The sequence below is a fragment of the Canis aureus genome, chromosome 6 (assembly GCF_053574225.1).
Source record: "Canis aureus isolate CA01 chromosome 6, VMU_Caureus_v.1.0, whole genome shotgun sequence".
Classification (NCBI taxonomy): domain Eukaryota; kingdom Metazoa; phylum Chordata; class Mammalia; order Carnivora; family Canidae; genus Canis; species Canis aureus.
This window is the reverse complement of record NC_135616.1, coordinates 39,416,892-39,444,176: the sequence shown is the minus strand read 5'-3', so window position 1 is coordinate 39,444,176 and position 27,285 is coordinate 39,416,892. Positions and strand designations below refer to the sequence as shown.

Below are 27,285 nucleotides of genomic sequence, written 5' to 3'. Positions count from 1 at the left end.
TCCTCCCAAAAGGAAAGAAATCCTGTCACGAGCTACATGGATGAACCTTGAAGATATTATGGTGAGTGAAAAAAGCGAGTCGCAGAAGGCCAAATACTGTGTGATTCCACTTACATGAAGTACCAAAAGTAGCCAAATTCATAGCAAGCAGAATGTTGGTTGCCAGGAGCTGCAGGGACAGGGAAATGAGGGATGTTGTTCGATGGACTCAGATGTCCAAAATGAAAAGCTCTAGAAGCATTACACAGCAATGTGAATATAGTTAACGCTACTGAACTACATGCTTAAAAATGGTTAAGAGGATAAATTTTATGTTATTTGCTTTGTTACACAGTGAAAAATAAAAACATTTAAAAAATAAGCCATAGAGGGGATCCCTGAGTGGCTCAGCAGTTTGGTGCCTGCCTTCGGCCCAGGACGTGATCCTGGAGTCCCGGGATCGAGTCCTACGTCGGGCTCCCTGCATGGAGCCTGCTTCTCCCTCTGCCTGTGTCTCTGCCTCTCTCCCTCTGTGTCTCTCATGAATAAATAAATTTTAAAAATTTAATTAAAAAATTTAATTAAAAAAGAAAAAGAAAAAATAAAAAGAAGCCATAGAGAAAGAGAATTATTGGAATGTGGTAGCAAAGCGTGAAGGTGGTACAGAGGGTATGGTCAGTGGGGGCTTATGGGTAGTTTTAGAGAATCATTTTTGCAGAGAGGTGGGGGAGAAAGCCAGACCACAGGGCACTCAGGAGGGTGAAGGCCTCCCTGGGGGAGCCACGGGCAGGCGGCCAGAAAGGACCCTGTCTAATGTTTGGTGAGAACAGGAAAAAGAGAACCATTGGTGGGCAGGGTAGGGGGGATGGTTGGGCAGCATCATCCTTTGTTTGGATCCTGCAGAGAATAGCCAGCACACCTGCGAGTGGGAGAGGGGAGGTGGAAGGTGAGAGAGTGGTAGAATGAGGGGCAACGCTGGCAGTCTCAGCAGAGGTGGGAAGAGGCTTGGGGATCCTCCAGGGAGGTAGCCCAGGGGTGTGGACAGAGCACTATTTGTCAGATTTGGGAAGTGTGTGGCCAGAATGGAGGTGGCTGTACAGTGTCTCCAAAAATTCAGTTCACCCACAGTTGACACCACCTGCGGCTGTGGAGAAGGGAAGGGGAGAGACAGTGGGACAGCAGAGGATCGGAAGCAGCGGGGGTTATGATGGATGAGGTGCTGCCCAGGCCAAGCTGAGGCTGCTCCACAGGGACGGCTCTGGCCTGAGCTCAGAGTTGGAGGCACTCTCTGGCGATGCCCGAGCAGAGGAAAAGGCTGCGGGGTTGGGTCTGTGCAGGAAGCTGGCAGGGGCAGAAGAGGTGGTGTACAGTTGGAGAGAGCAACCACCCCACAAACCAAGCATTCCTCCCTGCTGCAGCCCTAGGGCTGCCTGCCCCCTCCACCCCACAGTCCTCTGCAGCAGCAGCAGCAGCAGCAGCGTTTTGCTCTGACAGAAACAGCACCAGCAGTGAGATTTGTCTTTTTAATAAAAAATAAACTGTCTGTGACAAGCAGTTTTCTGAATCCCAAAATAAAGGAAAGGGGAGAGGAGAGAGATCAAGGTCAGCCAGAAAAAGGAGTGAACAAGGCTCAGATTACCCCTGTTATTCTAGCCGGGCCAGCAGGGACCAGAATCTCCCCCAAACGAAACAAGAAGGAAGGTGGTCAAACTTCCAGAAGGACTTCCCAGGAGTCAGCAGTGCACGGTTGATAAGGGAAGCAGGAGCCCTGGGAGAGCAGAGCCTTGGTGGGTGGTATGGCAGCTGCTGCTGCGGGGGCAGCGGGCATGCAGGCTTGTTTATACGTTGGTGAACACTCACTCACATGTTGTAGGGTCTCCTGAAGCAGTCTGTTCCTGGAGGATCTTGGAATGGCCGGAGCTGAAGGATCCGCTCTTATTTGACCCAGGTTGGGACAGGCGGTTGGAGAGCCCGCGTGTGTGGTACAGGGCAGGCCCCCAGGGGGTCAGGCCACTGTATCAGCCTCTGAGGGCCACTGTGTCAGCCCCACTGAGGGCCACTGTGGCATGGCAGGAAGGTGATCTTTTGTGCTGTGCTGTCCCAGGTCCCCCCAGCTAGTTGCCCAGGGGCCCCCCTCCCCCAGCCTGTGCCCAGAGTTTAAGCCACATCAGGGCCTAGATGGTTGTTGTCAGCGTCCACATTGCTGGCAGAGGTCCTGAGTTCCTTGGGAGGTTGGAGGTGCTGCTCTCGACTCAGGGGGGCCTTCTCCCCCGGGGGCAAGGTCTCACAGCCCTGTACCTTGCCCCGGGCTCGGAGCACCCCCAGCGGGGAGGTGAGGAGGAGGAGGAGGCCTCCTGAAAGCACCAGGGCCAGGAGTACTGTAACTGTGAGGAAGTGGGGCCAGTAGGACCGCGGAGCAGCCAGGGCAGCCCCACCACCAACCCTGGTCAGTGGGGCCTCCATGCGCTCCCGGGGAATGCCCGCCAGTTCAGGGTCCAAGGCCAGGGGCTGGTCCTGGCTGTGCACCCAGTAGGAGACCACAGGGTACGAGAAGCCATTCTCTGTGGCCCAGCACTGGTACAGGCCCCCCACCCCACCACGCAGCAGCAGCACCAAGGAGCCATTGTAGACCGCGGCAGCCGAGGCTTCTGGGACCTGTGCCAAGCCACGACTCCAGCGATAGGAGGCCAGGGCTGACAGATGGGGGCAGGGGAGCTCCAGGATGGAGTTGGGGATGGCCAGGACTTCTTTAACTGGAGATGGAGGGAGGGGGAGGCGCATGAGGGAGGGGGAGCAGGAGCTTGGAGGAGTACTCCCAGCATTTGGACCTGACTCCCATCTCCAGCTTCCATGGCAGTTCCCAAACTCAACTCTGATCTCTCGTCTATCTCGTCTGGACCCCAAACTAACCTCAGTCCATCCGACTCCAGCTCTGACACCAAAACAGACTTCAGCCTCAATCCTGAATCCCAGCTTAGATTCCTATCCCGCCTCCCTAAACCAGGACTCAAATCCACCCCAAGTCTGGGTGCTGAGGGAAGAGATGAAGGCAGAGACGCCCACCTGAGCCTTCCCACTACCCCCTGGTTTCACACTCACTCATTTGGGGGCGGCTCTGAGACTGGAAGCTCCTGCCCATGGGGCCAGTGGCACATGCCCAGTTTGGATTCCCTTGCTCCATGTCCTGTCTCCAGGACTTCCTGAGAAGGCAGGGAAAGCAATCCTCAAGCCTTGACAGGGACCAAAGTGGGAAGAGAAGGAAGAAGGAGAGGGAAGTGGGCCCGAGACAAGACAGCCAGAGAGGAGGGGAAGGTGAACCCAGGAGGGCTAGAGCGGCTTCAAGCCTGTTTGTGGCAACTCTGTCCCAGGAAGAACCTGCCACAGGATAGGGATTCTTGGAGGGAATGTGCCAGTAGTCCATGGAGGGAGGAAGGATCATGCATGCTGGGTGAGAAGATCCTGGTGGGCCCGTTGCGACCCTGTCCAGGACAGGCACTCACGGGATGGGAGTAGGCAGGAGGCAGCAGGTTCGAGACTCAGGGTCCCAGGCACAGTGGGGGTCCCGGGCAAGGACACAGTCCACACAGCTCTCATAGATGCTACAGTTGGCTCGGGGAATCCTCCAGATACCCCCTGAGAAGCCCACAAACACTGCGCCCTGGAAAAGAGAGGGATGGTGACAGGATGCCTCACCGCACCCAGGAGGGATCTAGCACCCAAGCCCCCCACCTTGCCAGAGGCCCCTTGCCACCTGCGCGGGGGCCAGCAGCAAGTTGCGGACAGGTTCAGGGAACAGCTGGATTTCCTCCACCAGATGGGCACTGTTGTCCTCACTCACCACAGCCTTATGGAGGGACCCTGTGGCTGTGGGGAGGGAGAGAGCAGAGCTGTCACCCCATCCATAGACCCCCGTCAAGCTGCCTCTGACCCCAGATGGCCTCCCAACTATCAGAACATTCCTTCAGAGTGAGCTGGGCACGGACACAGGTCTGTTAGGCTGCTCCCCTCTATGCCGGGGAGATAACGTGATTTCTGTTATAAATGGCTTGGAACCCCCTGTCCCTCTGTCTTTGTTTTTCAGGAACCCAACCCACTTCCTCTGGAGTCGGGCAGTGGACAGCCGAGTGCTTCTGTAGAAAGCTCGCCGCCGGCCATCCTCACCTCCAGTATGTGTCCCTACTCCAGGACATATCAGCAAGGTCCACACTGACTACCCGGTACCCACTGCCACCTCCCCAGCTGGCTTTCCTGATCCGCCCTCACTCAAAGTCGACCTCTGATCTCCTAACACCCTAGGTCATGGGCTCATGTGGCATGTTTGTTGTGCATCTTGACAGATTCCACCAGCACCAAGCTTCAGTGTGTCGAGCTCCCCACCAGAGCCCAGTATGTGTGCGGCTGTCGTGGTCGGGCACATGGCCTGAGAGAATCAGCACACTTGCAGGTTTCTTCCACCCAAGCTCCAGCTCATCCACCCCCATTGGGCCCTCCACAGACATGCCTGGCAGCCTTCCACATCGCCCTGCCGACTCTCCCCTTCTCTCCACAGTGACTTTTGAATCTACCTCTCTCTCCTCAAGCCTCCCACCTTTTCCACCTCTTGTTCCCAGCCCAAGGTACTGTGTCCTCCTCCTGCACGGAACACAAAAGCCTGTCCATAATAGCTGTGTCTGCTTCCCAGCCTTACCTTCTACTTCTTCATCCCATCCCAGCCTGGGGGCTGCCCCCTTCCTACATTCTGGACTCTGGCTTCCTGCTCCTTCTGCGACTTCACCTGCCAGTTATCCCCTGGCCTGCTCATTTCTTCTCCATCTGCCTCCCTCCTGGATCCCCATGACCTTCTCATCTTTAAAAAACAAAAGCAAAGGGGATCCCTGGGTGGCTCAGCAGTTTGGCGCCTGCCTTTGGCCCCGGGAGTGATCCTGGAGTCCCGGGATCGAGTCCCACGTCGGGCTCCCTGCATGGAGCCTGCTTCTCCCTCTGCCTGTGTCTCTGCCTCTCTCTCTCTCTCTCTCTCTCTCTCTCTATGTCTATCATGAATGAATAAATAAAATCTTAAAAAAAAAAAAAAGCATGCTGGTGGGACCCCACAACTTCCCCCAGTCATCCCCCCCCACCCAAATTCCCCTTCAAGGCCAGCTTCCTAAAGGCGTGGCCCTGCCCTGGCTGCTCCAAACTACCTGCCACCTGCCCAGTCTTCACGGCTCTGGCTCTGACATGGCTTTTCCAGTTCTGGCTCTGACATGGCTTTTCCGGGAGACAAAGAGCTCCTCCTAAGGCCACCAGAGCCCTCTTTGTTCTCTCCGCCTCTAGACTCAAAGTTCAGAAAGGATGGATTCTGGGCTGTTTGGTTACCCCACCGTATTCTTGGAGCCTAGCAGGGTGCCAGGCCCACTGTACATGTTCAGAAAGCGTTTGTTGAGTAAAAGCATGAGTGAAGGAGCTCCACGGCTTCCCTTGTCAACCTGGCTTGCAATCCCTGCTTGGTCACAGGGAGACACCTACAGCCCTTTACTCACCGGTGCCCAGGTACATGACCAGGTGGCTGTGCCCATCGATGCCCTGGGCTGTTTCCACTGCCAGCCTCGTGTACTCCACACCCGACTGCACCAGCAAGGGTGTCCCCATCACCTGCTCATCCATCAGGAAATGGTCCTTCATGAAGGTCAAGGCTTTATCAGAAGAGGGGCCTACGGAGCACTAGAGGGGGAAGGAAAGGAGGCACATCAGGTCAGCATATGCCCTCCCAGCGGCTCACCATTGCTATTTCCCCTCCTCCCTCCCAGTGCTCCAGAGGAGGTCCTCATTTTCTTATCTCAGGTGTTGAGGGCACAGGGGTGGTGGTGAAAGCTCTGGAGCGGCCTGGCTTTAATTTGCAGGCTCTGCACACAGTGCAGTGTATCATCGGCCTGCTGTGAGGAGGCAACGCATGAATTTGTGAAAAGTAATTAGAACGGGGCATGACATGAAGTAAGTAAATGTTAGCTGTTATCTCTCCCTCTCCTTGGTGCCCTCACTAGGGGTGCCTGGCAGTCAGCAGGAAGTAGGATGAGGGAAGATGCACTCACGTCCATAGCCCCAGGCTCACTCAGCACAAGACCTGGCACACAGCTGGTACCCAGGAAAGGTTTGCTGAGTCAGTAACTAAATGAAAGATCTCACAGAAGGAGGGGTACGGCAGGGAGCACTCCTCCCCACGGTGTCACATGAACTTGCTACATGAATCTGGCACAGCCCCTTCTCTATTCTGGGCCTCCTTTTTTCACCCATAATATGGAGGGGTGGAGGGCAGGGGGTGGGCCGACTGTTCTGTGAAGACCCTGCCAAACCCAGCATGCTGTATCCTGATCCTCTGTACCCTAAGGGTGCCATCTCAGGGCCAGTCCCACTCTGTCACCTGCCAGCTGTGTCCTCCGGCAGGCTGCTCCACCTCCCTGAGTTTCAATTTCCTTATTTGCAAAGTGACGTAATAACATCTATATTTCATTCTGATGCCAGAATGAGCACATGCACCTCCTCTCACTTCCTCCTCACCCCAGAAAGGGGAGAAGAGAAGAGGAGCAAAGACAGCCCCAGTGTAGAAGCTGGAAAGCAAATGAGCGAATGGTAAAAGACCTAGCAGAATTTTCTTAAGCCAGCCCTGGGGTCACCAAAACTATCTGATTTACAAGGCAGAATTCCTAAAGGTCATGGATGAGCGGCCCCCACTGGGAATGGGGCAAGGGAGGGGCTGTGTCAGAAGAGTATTTGAAGGTGTGTAGTTGGGGCCCTGGCCCCGGACTGGAGGCTCCTTCTCTGGGGAGGGTAAAGCAGAAGGTGGCAGTCACACCACGAAAGCTGGGGGTGAAGGCAGGGAAGCAAAGCACTTGTGGAGACTCTTCCCCCATGGCCCCGCAGGACCAGCAGCTAGGCTATCTCCCTCCAAACACAAGGCTAGAAGAAGGCCCCAGAAAACTGACTGGGCGTCAGCAGTAAGACCTAATACTATTGATATCAAGGGTCTCGGAGAAAAGCTCTCAGCCAGGCCATCTTCTCTGGGGACATGGGGGGGGGGGGGCCCAAGCAGACCAGTCACATCTCCCCCTGTGCAGCTTCCAAATGGCCTCAAATCCTCGCTCTGAAATGTGAGCAGAGAGCCCAGGGCTACCAGACACATGAGTTAAACCATGAACATGAAAGAGACCAAAACAAACAAATGGAACAAACAAACAAGAGGCTAACTGATTCAGAGAAAAGAGACATTCACAACAAAATATGATCACTTCCTGAAGAGAAGAGCGTGTACCCATGAAACCAGAACAAAAGAGGACTCCCGACTTCAGAGAGGGAGCCAGACATCATGTGTATCCCAAAGGAAGACCCACAATCATGGTGAAGGGGTCTTGCCCCCAAGTCAAACTCTGACTTGACCAAGTCTTTAGGCCCAACCTCCAGTGAATCTACAGGAAATACTGCAACCCCACGCTAGAGATGCATAGTAACCAAGGTCTAGACTGAAAAATTCGACATGACAAGTAAATGGCAAGAGAAAATAAGAAGATAAAAAGAAACACAGGGGATCCCTGGGTGGCTCAGCAGTTTAGCACCTGCCTTCAGCCCAGGGCGTGATCCTGGAGTCCCGGGATCGAGTCCCACGTCAGGCTCCCTGCATGGAGCCTGCTTCTCCCTCTGCCTGTGTCTCTGCCTCTCTCTCTGTGTCTCTCATGAATAAATAAATAAAATCTTAAAAAAAAAAAAAAAGAAAAGAAAGAAAAAAAGAAAAGAAAAGAAACACAGATTAAAAGAGACTTAAAAGAACAACTAATCCGAGGGGCACCTGCCTGGCTCAGTCAATAGAGCGTACCACTCTTGATCTCAGGGCTGTGACTTCAAGCCCCATGTTGGATGTAGAAGGTACTTAAATACATAAACTTAAAAAAAAAAAAAAAAGGAGAGAGCCAATCCAAATTTATATATCTTATGTAGATTTTGATTCAAGTAAACTGTATTTTAAACACCTCTTATGACATCTTGGAGACTATTGGAAATTTGAATGCTAAATGCATATTAAATAATTAATCATGGGATCCCTGGGTGGCGCAGCGGTTTGGCGCCTGCCTTTGGCCCAGGGCGCGATCCTGCAGACCCGGGATCGAGTCCCACGTCGGGCTCCCGGTGCATGGAGCCTGCTTCTCCCTCTGCCTGTGTCTCTGCCTCTCTCTCTCTCTCTCTCTCTGTGAATATCATAAATAAATAAATAAAAATAAAAAAAAAGAATTAATCATTTTTGTCGTATGAAGTGGTACTATGGCTATTTTTTTAAAAGCCTTTATCTTTTGAAGATACGAAAAATATTTATGGATGATACAGTGGGTTGATTGGTGCCCCCCGATACATCCATCTGAAACCTGGGAATGTAACTTTATTTACAAAAGGATAGATATAGGGACGCCTGCATGGCTCAGTAGTTGAGTGTCTGCTTTTGGCTCAGGGCATGATCTCGGGATCCTAGGATCAAGTCCTGCATTAGGCTCCCCGAGAGGAGCCTGCTTCTCCCTCTGCCTATGCCTATGTCTATGAATAAATAAATAAAATCTTTAAAAAAAAAAAAGCAAAAAACCAAGGGGGAACAAGTTTGCTTGGCCATGCATTGAAGCTGGTTGGTGGGTATATGGAGGTCCCTCATGCTATTCTGTCTACTTTGTTTATATGTGTGACAGTATCTATAATAGAACATTTTTTTCTTTCACTTTCATTTGATGTTTCCAAATACTTAAAAAGATCAAGATTCTTACACAAATTATCCCAAATGAGACATGGAAAGCAATTTAGAGCCTATACAACAATCATCCGCCCTTCAGTTTTGCTGCCTTTTTTTTTTTTTAAAGATTTTATTTATTTATTCATGAAAGACACACAGAGAGGCAGAGACACAGGGAGAGGGAGAAGCAGGCTCCATCCAGGGAGCCCAATGTGGGACTCGATCCTGGGACTCCAGGATCATGCCCTGAGCCGAAGGCAGATACCCAACCCCTGAGCCACCCAGGCATCCCTGTTTTGCTGCTCTTTAAAGAGGATTTATTTATTTTATTTTATTTTATTTTTTTTTTTTTTAAAGATTTTTTTTATTTATTTATTCATGATAGTCACACAGAGGGAGACAGAGAGGCAGAGACACAGGCAGAGGGAGAAGCAGGCTCCATGCATCGGGAGCCCGACGTGGGATTCGATCCTGGGTCTCCAGGATCATGCCCCGGGCCAAAGGCAGGCGCCAAACCGCTGCGCCACCCAGGGATCCCGGATTTATTTATTTTAGAGAGTGACAGAGAAAGCAGGGGAAGGGAAAGAATTCCAAGCATGGAGCTCAACATGGGGGCTTGATCCCACGACCCTGATATCATGACCTGAGCTGAAACCTAGAGTCAGATGCTTAATAGACTGAGCCAGGTGCCCCCAGTTTTGCTGCTTTATACAACTTTGTGATTGATAGAAATGGAAACTGAATAGCATGAGCCTGGTCGGAAACTTCACCTGTTTAAATAACAACAACAAACTTAGTAGAACATTTTTATAAAAAAGATATTCAAAGCTCAAAAAAATCTAGGAAATTAAGTATTTTAGCAGGAATTAAAAATCTGATAGAAGGGATCCCTGGGTGGCGCAGCGGTTTGGCGCCTGCCTTTGGCCCAGGGCGCGATCCTGGAGACCCGGGATCGAATCCCACGTCAGGCTCCCAGTGCACGGAGCCTGCTTCTCCCTCTGCCTGTGTCTCTGCCTCTCTCTCTCTCTCTCTCTCTGTGACTATCATAAATAAATAAAAATTTAAAAAAAAATCTGATAGAAGGATTCGAAGATATAATTGAGACACCCTAGGCAGCCTGGGTGGCTCAGAGGTTTAGCGCCTCTGCCTCTCTCTCTCTCTCTCTCTGTCTCCTCTCTGTGTATTCTCTTTTTTTTCTCTCTCTCTGTGTATTCTCATGATTAAATAATAAAATCTTTAAAAAAAAATTGAGACACTCTCCCAGAATGTAGGGCAAAACCGAAGACCTGGAAAACTGGACAGGATTTATAAAGAAGACCAGTCCAGGAGGTCCAGTAAGATGTGACGAAACATTCCAGCAGGGGAGTCTGCTCCATGAGGGAAGAGACTTCTGTCTGCTTCATTCACTGCCGTGTTCCCCAGAGCTTAGAACAGCAGCAGGCAGCCTCGGAAAATATTCATTAAATGAAAAGATAGTAGGAGGAAATTGTTCAAGAGAACTTCAAGCTGAAGGAACTAAACGTACAGGCTGAGGGTCAGGTTACATGTCCAGTAAACGAACACACTCCCATCAAAGCGCAACATTTCAGAACAACTAGGGACCAAGAGAAGGCCCTATAAGATTCCAGTGAGAACAGGGACTTTCAGAGACTGAAGAATCAGAAGAACTCTGCACTGCTACCCCCCTGGAAGACAAGAGGGCAAGCCTTCAAAGTTTTGTAGGAAAATGATTTCTAATCTAGAATTACATGCACACATCAAACTACCAAATGCAAAAGTAGAATAAAGACATTCTCAGACATTTTTAGTCTCAAAATATTTACCTGCCATATATATCCCTTTCCAGGAATCTATGGAGGCTCTGCTCCACTTAAGACAGTAAAGGGGCACCTGGGGGGCTCAGTGAAATATCTGCCTTCAGCTCAAGTCATGATCCCGGGATCCTGGGATCAAGCCACACATCCAGCTCCCTGCTCAGTGCGGGGGGCGGGGGGGTGTCTGCTTTTCCCTCTGCCTCTCCCTCTGTGTGCTCTTCCTTTCTCTCAAATAAATAAATAAATATTTTTTAAAAATAAGATAGTAAAAAAAAGGGGGGGGGTGCCTGACTGTCTCAGTTGCAAGAGCATGTGACTTGAACTCAGGGTTGTGAGTTTGAGCCCCATGTTGGGTGTAGAGATTACTTAAAAATAAAAATCTGGAGCACCTGGGTGGCTCAGTTAGTTGGGCGTCACTTTTGGCTCAAGTCATGATCCAGGGTCCTGGGGATCAAGCTCTGAGTCGGGCTCCCTGCTCAGCGGGGAGCCAGTTTCTCCCTCTGCTTCTGCCCCTCACCAAGCTCATGCTCTTTCTCTCTCTCTCTCTTCTCTCAATAAATAAATAAAATCTTAATAAAATAAAATTAAAATCTTAGGGGCATCTGGCTGGCTCAGTTGGTTAAGCATCTGCCCTTGGCTCAGGTCATGATCCCACAGTCCTGAGATGGAGCCCTGTATTGGGTTTCCTGCTGGGCAGAGAGTTTGCTTCTCCCACTCCCTTTGCCCCTCATTTCTAATCATGTTCTCTTTCTCTTGCTCTCTCTCTCAAATAAATAAAATCTTTAAAAAATAAAAATATTTTATAAAAGATAGTAAAAGAAAAAAAAAAAGAGGAAGCTATGGGATGTAAGAAACACGAGAATGTCACAGAGATACAAAGGGAATGCCCAGAATGATAAGAAGGGAAATTCCAGGGCAGCAGCAGTGCCCAGGACAGAGGGGCCCCCAGTGCAGACTGCAGCAGGCAGGAACCACTTCCAGGAAGATGAGACTGTTAGAATGCCTAATCCATCTGTCTTCAGAAGAGATGCAGATCATTGAGGAAGAGTTTGTGGTTGAATTAATGATAAGGACTTAGAAAACAAAGCAAGCCAAAAAGAAGGAGGAGGAAGAGGAGGAGGAGGAGGAGGAGACAGAGAAAAAAGAAAGAAAAGAAAGAAAAGAAAAGAAAAGAAAAGAAAAGAAAAGAAAAGAAAAGAAAAGAAAAGAAAAGAAGAAAGAAAGAAAGAAAGAAAGAAAGAAAGAAAGAAAGAAAGAAAAGAGAAGAGAGATCATTATTTACCCCAAGGAAAATTTTAAATTATGCAAAAAGGAAAAGTAATCATGGCCTGCTACCTGGCTCAGCTGTGCATAAGAGTCCTAATATAAATATTGATCTAACCAAAATTATTATATAACTATGTTGGGAGATGAGAGGTGGGTGCAGTGTTGTGCTGGTGGAGCAGTTCTGGGGTGGGGGTGGGGGAGCCCTGATTTGTAGTGTTTGCTGAATGTCATGGCACGCACTTCCAGCATGGCTAGTTTCAGGCTACCAGTGTTATGTTGGTGCACGTGAATTTGGAAAGAGAAGCCAAAAACAGTTCTTGCTGGTTGCTCTAGGCCAGCTCCAGCACATACGTAACTGGGTGGGGGGTAGGAGAGCACGGGTAAATCTTTAGCATCCAGAATGGGAATTCAAACATCAAGAAGTAGCAATAAGGGATCCCTGGGTGGCGCAGCGGTTTGGCGCCTGCCTTTGGCCCAGGACGCGATCCTGGAGACCCGGGATCGAATCCCACATCAGGCTCCCGGTGCATGGAGCCTGCTTCTCCCTCTGCCTGTGTCTCTGCCCCTCTCTCTCTCTCTGTGACTATCATAAATAAATAAAAATTAAAAAAAAATAAATAACTTAAAAAAAAAAAGAAGTAGCAATAAAAGTATGGCAGAGATTTAGAGATTTGGAGATAAATACAAAAAGGCTAAAAGAGTTGAAGGTGGTTATCCTTCCAGAGAGGGAAAAGTGTAGGACAGGGAATAGGGCTGTTTTTTGTAACGAACCATGTAGAGGTATATGATTCTATAAATGGTGGCCGTATACAACTCTGATCAAAACACAAAAGTTGGGGATCCCTGGGTGGCTCAGTGGTTTGGCGCCTGCCTTTGGCCCAGGGCGTGATCCTGGAGTCCTGGGATCGGGTCCCGCATCGGGCTCCCTGCATGGAGCCTGCTTCTCCCTCTGCTGTGTCTCTGCCTCTCTCTCTCTCTCTCTTCTCTCTTTCTCTCTCTCTCTCTCTCTGTGTGTGTGTGTGTGTGTCTCTCATGAATAAATAAATAAAATCTTTAAAAAAAAAAAAAAAAAACACACAAAAGTTAGGGGATCCCTGGATGGCTCAGCGGTTTAGTGCCTGCCTTCAGCCCAGGGCGTGATCCTGGAGTTCCGGGATCAAGTCTCGCATCAGGATCCCTGCATGGAGCCTGCTTCTCTCTCTGCCTGTGTCTCTGCCTCTCTCTGTCTCTCGTGAATAAATAAATAAATAAAATCTTTTTTTAAAAAGTTAAATAAGAAATGCAGATGAAGATGCCCAGCCAGTCCTTGGCACAGCCCGTGCTCCCTTGTTTCCTCACTGATACACCCAGGTATTTGGTGTGCAGGTATTTGGTGTGCACTTAGTGAAGGGGGGGGATTTCTCTGTGTGTAGAATGGGTTGGACACCTGTGGCATCTGGACCGCTGGAGCAGGTGTGCACCTGAGCGGACAGGACTGGTTAGGGCAGGAAGCACTAACATTTACTGGACATTTATTGTGCCATGACAGGTACTTTGATGTGTGGGATGTGTGTGTATCAGTAGCAGTGGGGCATTGCTCAGTTTTGGGGGTGGTACTCACACTGCCTGGCCGGGGACTGATCTCGGGGACTCCATAAGTAGTCCAGCGTGAAGTCTCTTTATTCAACTCCTTGTACTTCCCCTCAAAGACACGCTTGATGTCCTTGAGAGAGAAGGCACAGACAGCAGAGCTCCTGGTCCCACCAATCTGCCTGTGGACAGCCAGAGGGGACACGATCATCTCCTCTGCTATTCCAGGAAGCTCTTCCTCCAGCCCTGGCCCACCCTGTGAGAAAGCTCTGGAGGGCAGGAGTATGGAGGGCTGGGTTGGCCTATTGCTACCTACTTTCCCCCCAGCTGTGATGATAAGGGCTAGAAGAGACCCTGACTCTGGCTCATCTTAGGATTTGAAGTGTGATTATCCTTAAGGACAATTAACTGGGGTTCAGGCCTTGGGGTGGCTCCTGCCTTTCCTGCCCAGACTGGGCTGTACCCATGGAAGGGGCAATGTAACCAGCTCCCAACAGGCTCCAGATGAAGCCCTGCTCCTGTGTCCCATGGATTTCTGATCCTCAGACAACCAACCAGAGCCTGACTATGAGATTTTTCTTATTCCTTCCGCCCCAGTCTGTGGAGACAGAAGGCTTCTCTTGTTCTCTTTAACCTGATTGTGGCACACACATGTTCTCAGCTCTGGATGCCACTGATACCAGCCCCTGCTTACAGCAGATAGTTCTGATACCTGACATGTCATCAGCAGGTACCTAAACAGTGGGGCCGGATCACAGCAAATCAATGAACTTTTCTCAGTCTCTCATCAATGACTATTTTTATCTTAGTGACACTGATGATGTTTCCCTCTTTGCTCTGGCCACTAGGAAGCTCGCGGCTAACAGAGCATCCCAACATTGCATAAATGACAAACGTTTATGATGTGCTGACGCTATCCCTGCCTTCTTATTCTCCTTTCACTTCCATTTCTTCATCAGTTTTACCTTGTCTGGTCTCAATGTTTGCCTTCCGTAAGCTGACTCCTATCCATTTTGGAACCGGGTGGGATATAAACGAGTAAAAACCTGAGCTGTATTTTCCCATCTACACGAAGGGCGCAAGTCAGATTTCTGGGACATAATGATGGTCACATGCCTTCCTAGGTGAAGTGCTCACGTCACCTAGACCCAAGGGACCCCCGACCCGCGTGCGGCCCCCTCGTTCCCGCCTAGCGGCTCACCACTGAGAGCTGAAGGTCGCGTAGACGCGGGGCTCGGCGGGGGCAGCGGCGGGCAGCAGGACGGCGTGGCGGATGACGTTGAAGGGCAGCTGCCCCGGCTGAGAGCACAGCAGCTGGGCCTTCAGGAAAGTGGTCCACTTCTTCTGCAGCAGCTTGTCCCCGCCCACGTCGTTCTGGCGCCGGGGAGCGGGGTCAGGCACGCCCCCCGCCAGTTCCACCCACGGCGCCCGCCCCGCTCCCATTTGACCCTGGGCGCTAGGCCCCGCCCCTGACTACTCCCCATTGGCTTCTCCCACGGCCAGCCCCGCCCCCGCCTGGGCCGCAGACCTTGCAGACTCTGGCCACCCGCGACGTGTGGAGCTTCTCAAAGAACTCGAACTCGCTGGCTGTCTCCTCGAAGAAGAAGTAGACGAAGTGGGTCGAAGGGATGGCTGCCACGAAGGAGGCGTCCGCTGCGGGGCGGGGCACATAGGGTTAGGGCTGGGACACCCCGAGGCTGGTTCTGCAGCGGCTGGCCGAGGGAGCTGGCCTGGGGCGGCTCCGGGGGCGCCTGCTCCTCCCTCGGTTTACTGGCGCTCCCTGGGGGCGGGAACTGCACCCCTCCCCCAGCAGTGCTGCCTGGCACCGACCCGACTCTGTGCCTCAGTGCGGAGGACCGCGGGATGCAGTGACCGCGGCTCTCGGCTCTCGGCCCGCGCTCTGCGCTCAGGGCAGGGCCAGACCTGTGCTGGGGGACTCGGGTCCTTACGCTGCAGCCAGCGGAGGAAATTGTCGGTCTTGAGGACGGGCTGGGGTCCCAGCGTGCGGATCAAGATGGGCTCGCTGCCCAGGAAATTGTTCATGGTGCCAGAATAGAGCATCCCATCTAGGGCAGAGGGCAGAGGCCTCGTCGTTGGAGGGTGCCTCTGCCCTCTTCAGGCCTGCCTCTACTCGGCCAGCACTCACATCCCTCTCCAGCCTCCCTGTCTGTGCTCCACGCCCTCCTGCGGCGCCCAGAGTCCAGGGCACAGATGCCACTGGGCACCCTCGTTAGAGAATATTGCTACAGGGAATAGCCACCGCAAGTCCTTCTGTGTGCTCACTCACACACTCAGCTAAACCAGCTGCCAAATAGAATCACCCTTTCTTCCCCAAAGGTGGCTGTGTCTTCTGCTTCCATACCTTGGTCCTACCCTCCTCTTCCTGGAACATCTTCCCTGCCCACCTACCTATCTTTCAGGGTCCCACTCAAAAGCCACCTGGTCCAGGAAGCCAGAGTGGAGAGTCTGTCATGGTTGGTGTCAGGAGGGCACAGACTGTAATCTCTGAGTAACCTCTACAGAACAAATGGCTGAACCTCAGGCCTCTTCTCTGCCTAAGACCCTTCCCAGACCCTCTTGCCAATGTGAACCTCTCTGTACCTATCTCCCTCCACCTCCTTTGTGGCAGCTTCAACAGGAGCTGATGATTGGGGTGCCTAAGTCTCTCTCTGATCTGGTGCTCAGAGGCTCCTGGCTCCCCTCCCTCAGTCCCCTGCCTTCCAGGAAACTGTCAGCTTCCATATTTCACAGAATGACCCAGGCAAGCAGATGTTGGGAACCTGATACTCACCTGCTAAGACAGCTGTGTGCTTATGGGCAGGGTCAAAGGGACTTTGGCCCTTCCCTTCCACAACCTTGTCCTCAGAGATGGGCAACAGGTAGGAATCTTGGAGTTCCTAAAGGGGGGGAGAGGCTGGGGGCCAGAATGCCAGAGTCTCATGTCTGGGAAATGAGGGGCCTGAGGGAGGGAGAGGGACATGGAGGGGAATTCGGGCAGGAAGCTCACAAGTATCCTGCATCTGGAAGAGCAGGGTTTTCCAGAGCTACAGAGGATGGCTCAGGAGTAGATGTGAGAAGGGATGCTTGGGTCTGAGAATTGAGTTCCCAGTAACTCACAATGAAGGTACAAGCGGGGCTGAAAGCGAAGGTGCCACAGGCATACAGGTGGGTGGCATTGACAGAGACCAGGACACGGATAAAGTTGAAGCACTGTGTCTGGGGAGACAAAGAATTCAGGTGTCCAGGCCACTTGCCCCACACTCTTGGGCTGCACGGGCTACCCCTCACTTCCCAGTGGGAAGAGGGCCCAGAGTTGTTGAGGCATCCCTGGATGTCTTCACAGAATGTGACGTAGACCATCATCATAGAAAGAATCTTCCTCTACTGCCTCCCCAACCTGAGGTCATCCGTGATGGTCTGGGGACTCTGGGGCTCTCCACCCAGAGCCCCTAAGCCCCCACCTCCACTTACCTCGATGCTCTTCTTCTTAAATGCACATTCATTCTTTTTTTGGTCACTGGCTGGCCAGGGTATCTGCAGTGGGGAGTTGGGAGGGAGAGGATATGAGGTCTTCCATTTTAGCTTTGACCTGCTGTCCTGTCCTTGGGTCTGGTGTGAAGCCACCAGCAGGCACAGTGATCAGTGACAGGCTGATGAGCTGTAATAACATCAATTTGTGACCATGGCTGTTACTCTGATGATACTGGTATTCATTTTAGGACATGGCTCTGTGGTAGAACATGGCCTATGGAATCAGACCTCAGTGTGAATCCAGGCATGGCCACTTACTGGTCGAGGGGTCCTAGTCCATTGTGCAGGCTTCTAGAGGACACAACCAGGAACGTATGTAAAGTACCTAATACAATGCATGCTACACAGAGCAGCAGTTGACAATCCACACCTTTCCTGCGGAAATTGTTTAAAATGTGAGTTCCTGGCTCACACCTCAGAGACTCTGCATTTTCATTGAGCATCCTTTATGCACAGGTGGCCCACAGACCACACATTGAGAGACACAACCAGAGAGATGTTCAGTAATCATAGCTCTCCCCCTCCTTTCCTTCCTTCCCCCTTTCTTCCTCATATTGTTCCCATTAGCAGGGTGACTATAATTTAATACAGAAGCTTCAGTGATTTCTACCGGTGGATGGATATCATATTATTGATATAATTTGAGTCAGTGTTTCTGTTGTATGTCAATGATTTCCATATCAGCCACGTTAGCAATTAATATTATTCAATCAAGATGCACAATGCCAGCAAATAGTGAGACCACTGTGGTATTTCTTATCTGTCCGTAACAGGAATTACTCATTACTGCTCTTGGACAGTGAGTCACACATGGGCAGTCCAGGCACCGGACAGCTGCCAGCCCCCACCACACTCCCAGCCCAAGCCCTTCGTCCCTGGCCTCCTCACCATGTTCTTCAGCTTTGGCATCCCTGAGTCCTGGATATCCAAGGCCAGAATGGTCTCTCGAGCCCCCACATAGAGAGTGCCTCCATCACCACTCAAGAGCAGAGTGTCAAAATCCTGGAGGCCCTTCTGCTGGAAGAGGCTGAGAGCCCTGCGTCCATCCCCTGTCGGGAAGTGACGAGAAGGGGTGGGTGATGAGGAGTGGGTAGGTAGGCAATTGATTTTGTGGGGATGGGGAAGCATTGGCACAGTGTGGTCCCAAGGCCATGGCAGCTGGGCCCACTTGCCATCGGCAGCTCCCCCTTCAGCCACCCTACTGGCAGCACAGGAGCTTTGTGTTGAGCCAACAGTGGAGAGAAAAGGCAGCCAGAGACAGGGTAACGACAGCCCAGGACTGGGAGAAGATGGCCTGCATCCAAGAGATAGACAAAGCGACAGGAAGTAGAGTGAGGCACCTGGATCCTCTTCCAGGCCTGAGGGGCTGGGGGGTGGGGGAGGATCCGCTAGTCCTCCCCCAGGGAGGAGCAGGGTGAGCAGAAAACAGACAGACAGGACTGTGTGTCTTGGTAGCTGTGGGTTGTAGGGCCACACTCACCGACCCCCCTTGCCTTCCTCTAGCAGGAAACGTATACCACTAGAATCACTGTGCAGGCTGAGCAGAGAGCAAACATGTTTTCAAAGGCCCTGTGGGCATGCCTGGACGTCCCCGGGGCAGGGGAGATGAGTTGGTTACCGTAGGCTGACTGAGGCCCTCCTCATCACTTTGGTGTGGCAGAGGGTGCTGTGCGTGTGCTCCTGTCCCTGGGCACATCAGTGAGGGGCTCACGTTCCTCAGGACTCTCATGGGTGTCTTTGCACCTCGGCCCTAGTTAGAGGACCAACTGGCTAAGTGTTACCTTCGGAAGCTCTGACAATCTTGGGACCAAAAGGAGAAGTGGGTACAAGGTGCTGGAGAGGGTAGCCTCCCCCAGAGTGGGAGAAGCCCCTTGGTTACTGAGCTGACCAGCCTGTGGCATAGCCGGCTGCTCATCTGCTTCCCCCCCAGGACTGCCAGCACCCCAACGGCAGGGCTGAGTCTCATGGCACAGTGGCCAACACTGGGTTGCCCCAGACAGATGTTAAAGATGCAGCAGTGCTCAGGGAGTCCTGCCCCTACAACTCCTGCAGAGCCTGAGGCCCCCTGAGCCTTCTCCCTGGATGTCAGAGGGCCAGTGGGTGCCCTGAGTCCTCTTCCCTGGGCCCATAGACATGGAGGCTGCGCAGTCCAGCACGGTCTGTACCGCCAGGTCCACGGATGACCTTGGCTTTGGTGGCCCATGAGGGGCGTGAAAGCACTTAGAAGTGCCAGCCTGATGACTGCACCAGGTAAGGAGGGAAGGAGAAATCACCTCCTCAGAGAAGCACCCGGCCCCTCCTCCCCGCTCAATCTTCCCCCAGCCACCACATAGTGTTTCTTCACTCACTCCTTCCTCAGTCTCTGGGGCTCTGACACCAATCTGACATCAATCTGAGACAGTAACCTCTCTGTATCCCTTTTCTCCTCTCTCCCTCCATCCCTCCCTTCCTTGCCCTGCCAGCTTAGCTGGCGCCCCATGCCTGGCCATCAGACACTCACCTGCCCCGAACGTGACCCTGGGCAGGGGCCCCTGCCCACTGCCCCCTGCAGTCAGCGGCAGCCATGCCAGAAACAGTTGGAAGAGGAAAAGGCACAGGAGGCTCCAGGGGTCCAGGCCCAGGGCGAGGAGGGCCATGCTCAGCCAGAGGCTGTCACCAGATGGCTCTGGGGAAACAGGCACCCAGGCACTCCCTGGGTGAGCAGTCCTCACCACATCCCCCCCGCAGGGACCAATCACTGAGCCCCAGGCAGCAGAAGTACTCGTGGGGGTGGGGGTTGCCGGGGAGGGGACAGGTTCCTTTGCACAGCGCCCTCAGAGTCTCACTTCCATCATCCCTAGGCGCCAGCCTGCTGCCTCATGTTCCCCTCTGGGTCGGAGTCCTGCCGTCAGGCCTGTCCTTCTGACCCCTGGCCACCACTGGCCCTGCTCTGCCTTTCCTCATCTTACTCTTAGCAAGACCTCCCTGCTGTCTACTCTTTGCCCTCCCTCCCCATTGTCCAGAACTCAAACCACTGTCTGGCCCCAGAGAAGGGGACTCCCAGGGAGCAGATTCCTTCTCTCATAACATAGATCAATGGGGGATCCCTGGGTGGCACAGCGGTTTGGCGCCTGCCTTTGGCCCAGGGCGCGATCCTGAAGATTCGGGATCGAATCCCACGTTGGGCTCCCGGTGCATGGAGCCTGCTTCTCCCTCTGCCTGTGTCTCTGCCTCTCTCTCTCACTGTGTGCCTATCATAAGTAAATAAAAATTTAAAAAAAAAAAAAAAAAAAAAAAAACATAGATCAACGGGACCCATCTGCCCCAGCACTTTCAGGTTGGATACCCTGGTGCTGCACCCTTACCCCTGCCCTCAGATGACCCCGGCAGGCCTGCGCCGGCCTGCTCCAACCTCTCCCCTTGCCCCAGCTGGGCGCAGGTCTTTGATGCTCAGGCCTACATGGCCTTCTCATTGCTGGGAGGTAGGCTCCCAGCACTGCCCAGAGCCTCTCTGCAGCTGCCCTATCCCTGGGCTCTGTGTCCCTGGGTGGCTGCATCAGCGTCCCCAGGACCTTGGACCCCCAGCCACCCACCGAATCCTACATACCCTCGAGCCAGCCACAGTGCAGAGCCCCCAGGTGTCTGGATTCTTGGGTGGAGGTGCATCCAAGAGAAAGGAGGGGGTTCCCAGGCCCCAGAGGCAGGGGATGGAAGGCTCAGCCTGGCTGGGCTGGGAGTGCGGCCCTCCAGGAACCCATAGGGCCAGAGCCAGCACTGGGTGTTCTGGAAAACCAGAATTTCAACCTCTCGAGTCCTGACAGATCCTTGGCTTGGGCGGAAGTAGGGGGGGCAGGGCGGGCCATAGAAGGAGACTCGCCTCCGTCTCCCTTCCTTTCGCTCCATCCATCCAGAAAGTTGAAAAGACCAGAAAATTTCTGGGTCATGTCAGCCACCCTCTGCCCTCTGCCATACCACAACCCTTCTAACCAGCCCAGGAGTGACTTCAAGAAGCAAGAGCTCAAGACCTCACAGATGGGAGACATGACACCCTCCTCTATTCCTCTTTCCTCACCCGCAGGATGAGGTCCCTCCACAGCTGTGTACTCAGAAGTGCCTGCAGCAGTCTGACCTTCAAACCTCCATGTCCAGCTGGGGTTGCAACAGCTGCAGGAGGCTGGCCCCCTGGCTGTGGCTGTGGCTGTGCTGAGGAAGTCCCCTCCTCACCTCGGCCTCCCTCACTCCCAGGGCAGCATCAGTTCTCCGGAGGACCCCAGAGCTTGTCCTATCTGAGCTCCCTGGCAGGACTGCTCACCTCTCCTTGGGGGCCCTGGCGGGGAGCCTTGTAATGCAGGGTTAATGAGGCATCCAGCACTGAGATCTCACAGCCTATAAAGTGGGTTGTTTCCGGCCCACTCAGCCCAACACTGGCTGGCAGCTGGTTTAAAAGCACAGCTAGCCCAAGCTAACCTAACTCCCACTGGAGACCCAACTCCTTCCCTGACAACTGGCCCTCAGGCAGGACGTCCTTCCTGTCCTGAGACCGCCATCCCTCTGGCATGGGGCAGCCCTGGTCACCCCTTGAAAGAGTTCCTTGGCCTACTTGCCCTCTTTCCTTGCCCCTCTGCCCCTATTTTCCCTGTTTCCCTGGGGGTTGGTCTCAGCCAGTCCCCTTCTGACTATTTCGACTCTCCCAGACTTGCACAGAAGCCGGCAGCCAGGTCCTTGGGAGAGGCCATGGGCCAACCCACTCTCAGAATCAAGGGAAACTCCCACCTGGACCCCACCTTCTGCACCTTTCCAGAGCCCAGCCCAGATCTGGGACCTGCCCTGGCCCTGGGCCTCTCTGCTCCAACAGATCGGCTTATCTGGGTCACGGAGGAGTTCTGATGGGGGGAGGGCTGTGGGGGAAGCACGCTCCCAGCCCGATGCCCTTCTTATGCCTGTGGAGGTGTTCGATTCAACATACTGGTCTTATTTCATCCTTCCCCAAGACCTGGGGGTTTCCCTCCCGGCCCAGGTCAACTTTCCCAGCCCTCCAGCCAATATGGATAGTTTGCATCATTAAGCTTTGGTCTAACCACCAATTTTAGCAGATAGGCACCATCATAGCTCCATTTCACAGGTGAAGAGAGTGAGGGTCAGGGAGATCACACAGGGAGAAGCCAAGGTAGGCTCAAATCTGCCTCATTCAAAAAATGAATGCCTTGACCACCCAGAGGTCAAGAGATCTCTCCACCCAGAGACCACTCCGAGAGGGAGTGCTCGCTCCTGTGATCCTCCCTTAGCTCTGAGCCACTTGGACTGGAAAGACAGCTGGGAGGGTGGGGGTGGCAAGCTCTGGCTCTGCTGGACCCAGAAACCGTATCTCAGGGACTCCTGACCCAGGAGGGAACAGAAACCTCTCTGGCTATCAGGTGGAGGTCTGGGCCCCTCATCCAGCAGGGCCATCAGTTCCGGTTCTGTGGAAGAGGCTGACAGGGACGAAGGGCACCTGCTCTGCCACTGCCCCTCTCTCATGGGAGGCTCTGGAGTTACATGCAACATCACACAGCCATCGCCATGCTGCAGCTGGGGGTCCACAGCCAGAGTGGCTTCAAGGGCACATGACCTGGGCAGTTACAGGAGCCCACATTCAGAAAGGCCCATGCAGGTTCTGCTGTTCTGCCATCCTGAAGGTGTTTGATCATTCTGGACACAGGACCACAACACATCTTCATTTAATACCAGGCCTACAGATGATGCAGCAGGTCCTGCCCACAGCATCAAGGAGGCTCACAGCTGAAAGAGCCCCACCTCCTCCTTCACTGTCCAAATGAAGAAACTGAGGCCCTGCAGGGGAAGTGTCTCGGTGAGAGCTGGAGTCGTGCAGCAGTTGGGGGGGATGTTGCGGGTGGTGAGAAGGGGTCAGATGTTCATGGACAAGGCCTTAGGGGCTATGACATTTCATAGCCCCACTGTGGGGGCCCCCAACTCCTCTCTCTCCAGCCTGGAGACCCCCCTAATAACAACAATATTGTCCTCCACCCCAGGATCCCCCTCCCCTGGAGACTGCTCCCCGACGGCCCCTAGATCACAGCAGATAGTGGCCCTTTCCTGCCAGGCTTTCTGGCCCAGGGTAAAGATCTAGTTGTGGGGGGTGGAGGTGGGAGGAGAGATGGAGATGTCGTTCTCCATCTTGTCCTGTGCTCACACCCTACTCCCTTACCCCATGCTCACCCTCTGCACCCCTACACTGTGCTCACCCCCCGCACCCCTGTCCCATGCTCACCCCCCACACCTCTAACCTCTGCTCACCCCCTGTACCCCTACCCCATGCTCACCACCCCCCATACCCCTACCCCATGCTCATCTCCCCACACCCGTACCCTGTGCTCACCCCCTGCACCCCTACCCCATGCTCATCCACCCTGCACCCTACCCTGTGCTCACCCAGAGAACTCTGGGGCACTTTGTCTCTGTGGTGCCCCAGGGCACATAGATACTTCACTGAGAGGGGCTCTAGGGGTGGGAGAAAGGCTTTGCCAAGGACCCAGCAGGTCCAGTGGCCCCTTCTCCATCTCCCTTCCAGCCTCAGGGGCAGCCCCTGAGAGCACAGTCCTCAGGAACATCAGCCTCCTGGGTCCCCTTCCTCAGCTCCATATGCCCTGCCCCTGGTTGCCTTCTTTTTTATGATCACAAGCAAGTCAAATCAACTTATATTTAGGTGCCTACTGTAAGGCACTAGGGATGTCCCTAGCTTCTACTCCCCCAGCATCCCCACATCTCTTCCCACCCACACCATCTCTCAGCCTCCTTGCCACCCACCCAGCCCAATCCCCCCTAACCCTTTACCCAAGGCCTCCTAGGCTTCTTCCTCCAATCTGACTGTGCTGGAAGGCTGAGCTGAGTGCCGCACACAATGGCCCGACCCCAGCTGTCTGCCCCCTCCTCAGGGCAAAGCCAGCGCCAGACAATGGCCCGCCCCCTCCCTTCAGTTCTCCTGTTCCCTTACCTGGAGTTTGGGGATGCACCGTGCTTCCCTCCCCTTGGAATGCCAGGCAGTTCCTGTCTCCCAGTGCCTCCGTCCCTGCCACACCCCCGCCCCCCATCCTCAACCCCATCCCGCCTCACTGGTCCTCAGTCACCATGGCGACCGCATCTCTAAGTGGGAGGGACTAGAATCTCCCCATATTCTTTCTCCTCCTACCCGTGTCCCCCCCAGCCCCACCTTCTGCGGCTCCTGAATCCACATGTGTGGGGGAGGTGGAAGGGGAACACTAGCCCCTGGGGGGGGAGTCCTTGCTCAGCTCCTCTCCCCCTGCCAGGCAGGCATCCCCTTGCAGATGTCTGCCAGCTGGGTTCAGGGGTCATGTGGGGCCAAATTCTCTCTTACGGTCAGTGTCTCTGGGTTTCCCTCTTCCGGGGGAACTGCATCTGTGTCAGGGGGGAAGGGGTCCTACCTGGCTGCCAGCCAGCCTGACCCCATGCAAATTGAGTTTGCCAAGGAGGCAAGGGAACATGCAAATATCTGTGCAAATAAGCTGAGAGGCAGGGTCTCGGTTGAGAAGGCTAAGAAGGCTCTCTGTTCCTACTATCCTGACTCTCCTGACTCCCCTGGGAAGGGGTCCACTGCCAAATTCAGATTCTGCCATTTCTTCCCAAGCCACTGTCCCAGAAGCCTTCTTTGGCTAACCCTGTGAGACCTGTTAGGAGAAGTGCTAGAAGAGGAAGGATGAGGGCAGACTGCAGAAGGGACTTTCCAAAGGTCTAGACCAGATAGGGATGAAACAGACACAAGCCTGAGCTGGCTTTCTTCCCACCTATGAAAGAGTAAGCAGGGCTCTGGCTGGAAGCTTTGCATCTGGAAGCTTTGTCCTCTCCCAGCCCCAATCCTGACCAACCCTACTTGCCTTCCTATCCCCGCTGGACCTCAGCTTCCTCACTGGTAACATGAGAGCTGAAATAGCCCTTCTAGGTTGGCCGCTCTCCGCTTGGGGGAGGACCATTAAAAAGGCTCTGTGGGGCCAGGGAGCAGAAGCCCTGGGTCCTTGCTGTGTGATCCTGGGCAGAGTTCTCATTCTTTCTGATTCACATTGGTAAAATAAGGGCTTTCCACCCCACCTGGAGCAGTTTGGCTCATTTCTAGACTTCATAGTATTTCTAAGAAGAAGGAAGGAAGTGTGCTGGTGCCAGCCCCAGGCAGAGGGTTCCAGAGGCCAAGTTTAGTTCCCTTTCAGGTCTGGGTCCGGGTGGTAGATGAGCATTTCCTTCTGGGGCGGGGTAAGGAGGGTAGGCATGTGCTGAAAGCAGAAGTGGATTCTGAGCAGAGCCTTATCACCACACACACACACACACACACACACACACACACACACACACCAGTACAATTCCTCATTCCTCACTGCGGCTGCTGTCAGCCCCTTGGCCTTGGGGTCCTCAGGGCTTGCCCACTTGTTCTCTTCTCCCCCTGCTCTGGGGCACATGGTTGCAGGAAAAGAGATGATTGCAAATTAAGGTGGCAAGGCCAGAGGCAACCGAGCTAGTGGTGTAAGAGGAAGGAAGAAGGTCGGATTAAAGAAGGACTTGTTGCCTGGGAGTGTCCCTGAGTCTTTCCTCTACCTCCTTCCCTGCTTGGGGACTTGGGTGCAGCCTCTGGAGCAGAATTGTAAGGGCTACATTTCTGAACTACTCCAAGGAAGCAAGGTAGAGGGAGCCTGCAAGCTTCTCCTGGCTCTCTTCACCCTAGATTATGCAGGGGACCCTCTCCTGGCCTTGCTATATGGAATCAGAACTTCCAGGCAGGAACTAGGCTGTAAGGCAGAAGGGACCTAGTCTCAGGCAGTGGCCATGGCTGTTGTTAGAAATGTGCTGAGGTGGGGCACCTGGGTGGCTTCATTGGTTATTCAGCTTGGGTCATGATCCCAGGGTCCTGGGATAGAGCCCATGATGGGCTCCATGCTCAGTGGGGAGTCTGCTTCTCCCTCTGCCTCTGCCCCCTACTCGTGCTTGCTTTCTCTCTCTTAAAGAAATAAATGAAATCTTTTTTAAAAAGAAAGAAAAAGGGCAGCCCCGGTGGTGCAGTGGTTTAGTGCCACCTGCGCCCGGGGCATGATCCTAGAGACCCTGGATGGAGTCCCACGTCAGGCTCTCTGCATGGAGCCTGCTTCTCCCTCTGCCTGTGTCTCTGCCTCTCTCTCTCTCTCTCTCTCTCTCTGTCTCTATGAATAAATAAATAAAATATTTTAAAAAATAAAAAAGAAAGAAAGAAAGAAGGAAAGAAAGAAAGAAAGAAAGAAAGAAAGAAAGAAAGAAAGAAAGAAAGAAAGAAAGAAAGAAAGAAAGAAAGAAAGGTGCTGGGGTGAGCTGGACACTCAGTGCCTGGGTCCTGTTCTGGGTGGAGAAGGAGCGAGAAGCTTTCTACAGCCTAGTCTCCATCTCTCCTGCTAACACACATGCAGTTCCATTTCCTCTGGCTTGTCTCACCTCAGTTTTCCCATCAGTGCAAGGATGGGGTGTCAGGGCCCCCTGTCTGTAATTACAGGAGGGGCAGCGGGTGGCTGATGGAATTTATCACAGGATGGCCCAAAATAAGATGGGACAGTGAGGAGACACAGTCATCCTGCCCCCCAGGCTCTGCCCCCACCCTGAGATTTCAAGAGCTGCCCTCCCCGCTCCTTGTCTGAGGCCACAGGACCACCGAGAAGGACCCCCTATGTTATCCACTGAAGTTGGCACAGATAGTCTATGCCCAAAGTGCTAGGAGACTGGCACCCTTCCCTCCCCCACTCCCCCAGGGACCATGGTCCCCCTCACCCATCACTTTCCAGCCTTACCCCCAGCCCAGAAGAGGAGACCCTAACCCAGGCGTCCAAGACTTCCAGCAGAGTCTGCACAGGGCAGGGAGTGGAGCAGTGGCAGGCATGGCGGGGGGGGGGGGGGGGGGGGGGGGGGGGGGGGGGGGAGGGGGGCCCTGCCAGCCGCCTCCAGTGCCCCAGTTCCCAGGCAGCTCTTAAAGGGACCAAGACGAATTAGCTAGGGACAGCTTAAGGGGGTGTTTGTAGAGGCAAGTGGGTGGTGGGAGAGGATTAGCTCTGCCAGGGGCAGGAGGACCAGAGTGGGGGACCCCACACCTCCTCCATTGCTCCGAAAGCCCTCAGATTCTTCAGCCTAGCCTTTCCCTCATCTCATGTGACCCCCACGTTGGCCACCCGGCTTCTGTCTACCACCTCCTCAGTCCTGGCCCCTATTCCCCTTGGGCCCCTGCCCACTTCCTCCTCCTCCCTCATATTCACGCCACCTCAGTCTCTGGGTGAGAGCTGCCAGCTGGCACCAGCTGGTACTAAGCACGGAGAACCAGTCCAAGGATTGTCCAGGCCTGTGGCCTGGCCCCAGAGGAGGAGGGGAGGCCACCACCACCATGTCGCTCAG

At 53.5% G+C, this 27,285-nt stretch overlaps 1 protein-coding gene across 11 annotated transcripts; it reads right to left on the bottom strand.

Annotated features, from left to right (window-relative positions):
* Positions 1–284: 284 nt before the first annotated feature.
* SEMA4A (semaphorin 4A) lies at positions 285–26,777 on the bottom strand. Of its 11 annotated transcripts, none has more exons than XR_013381592.1 (17): positions 20,486–20,670; positions 20,014–20,129; positions 19,400–19,564; positions 17,788–17,948; positions 16,840–16,902; positions 16,486–16,584; positions 16,160–16,265; positions 15,318–15,434; positions 14,897–15,021; positions 14,570–14,742; positions 13,400–13,550; positions 5,499–5,679; positions 3,731–3,843; positions 3,480–3,637; positions 3,079–3,209; positions 1,619–2,732; positions 285–898 (listed from the first exon to the last, which is right to left on the bottom strand). XR_013381592.1 is itself a non-coding variant. In XM_077901075.1 (16 exons), the coding sequence occupies exons 3-16, from the start codon at positions 19,533–19,535 to the stop codon at positions 2,137–2,139; spliced, it is 2,310 nt and encodes a 769-aa protein (XP_077757201.1). In that variant the 5' UTR covers positions 19,536–19,564; positions 20,014–20,129; positions 23,870–24,014; the 3' UTR covers positions 1,489–2,136. The 11 variants fall into 11 exon arrangements, 7 of the variants coding, with proteins under 7 accessions (XP_077757201.1, XP_077757197.1, XP_077757199.1 ...); XR_013381595.1 differs by having other exon boundaries at positions 1,844–2,732; XR_013381594.1 differs by lacking the exon at positions 285–898 and adding an exon at positions 905–1,320 and having other exon boundaries at positions 1,844–2,732.
* Between the last annotated feature and the right edge of the window lie 508 nt (positions 26,778–27,285).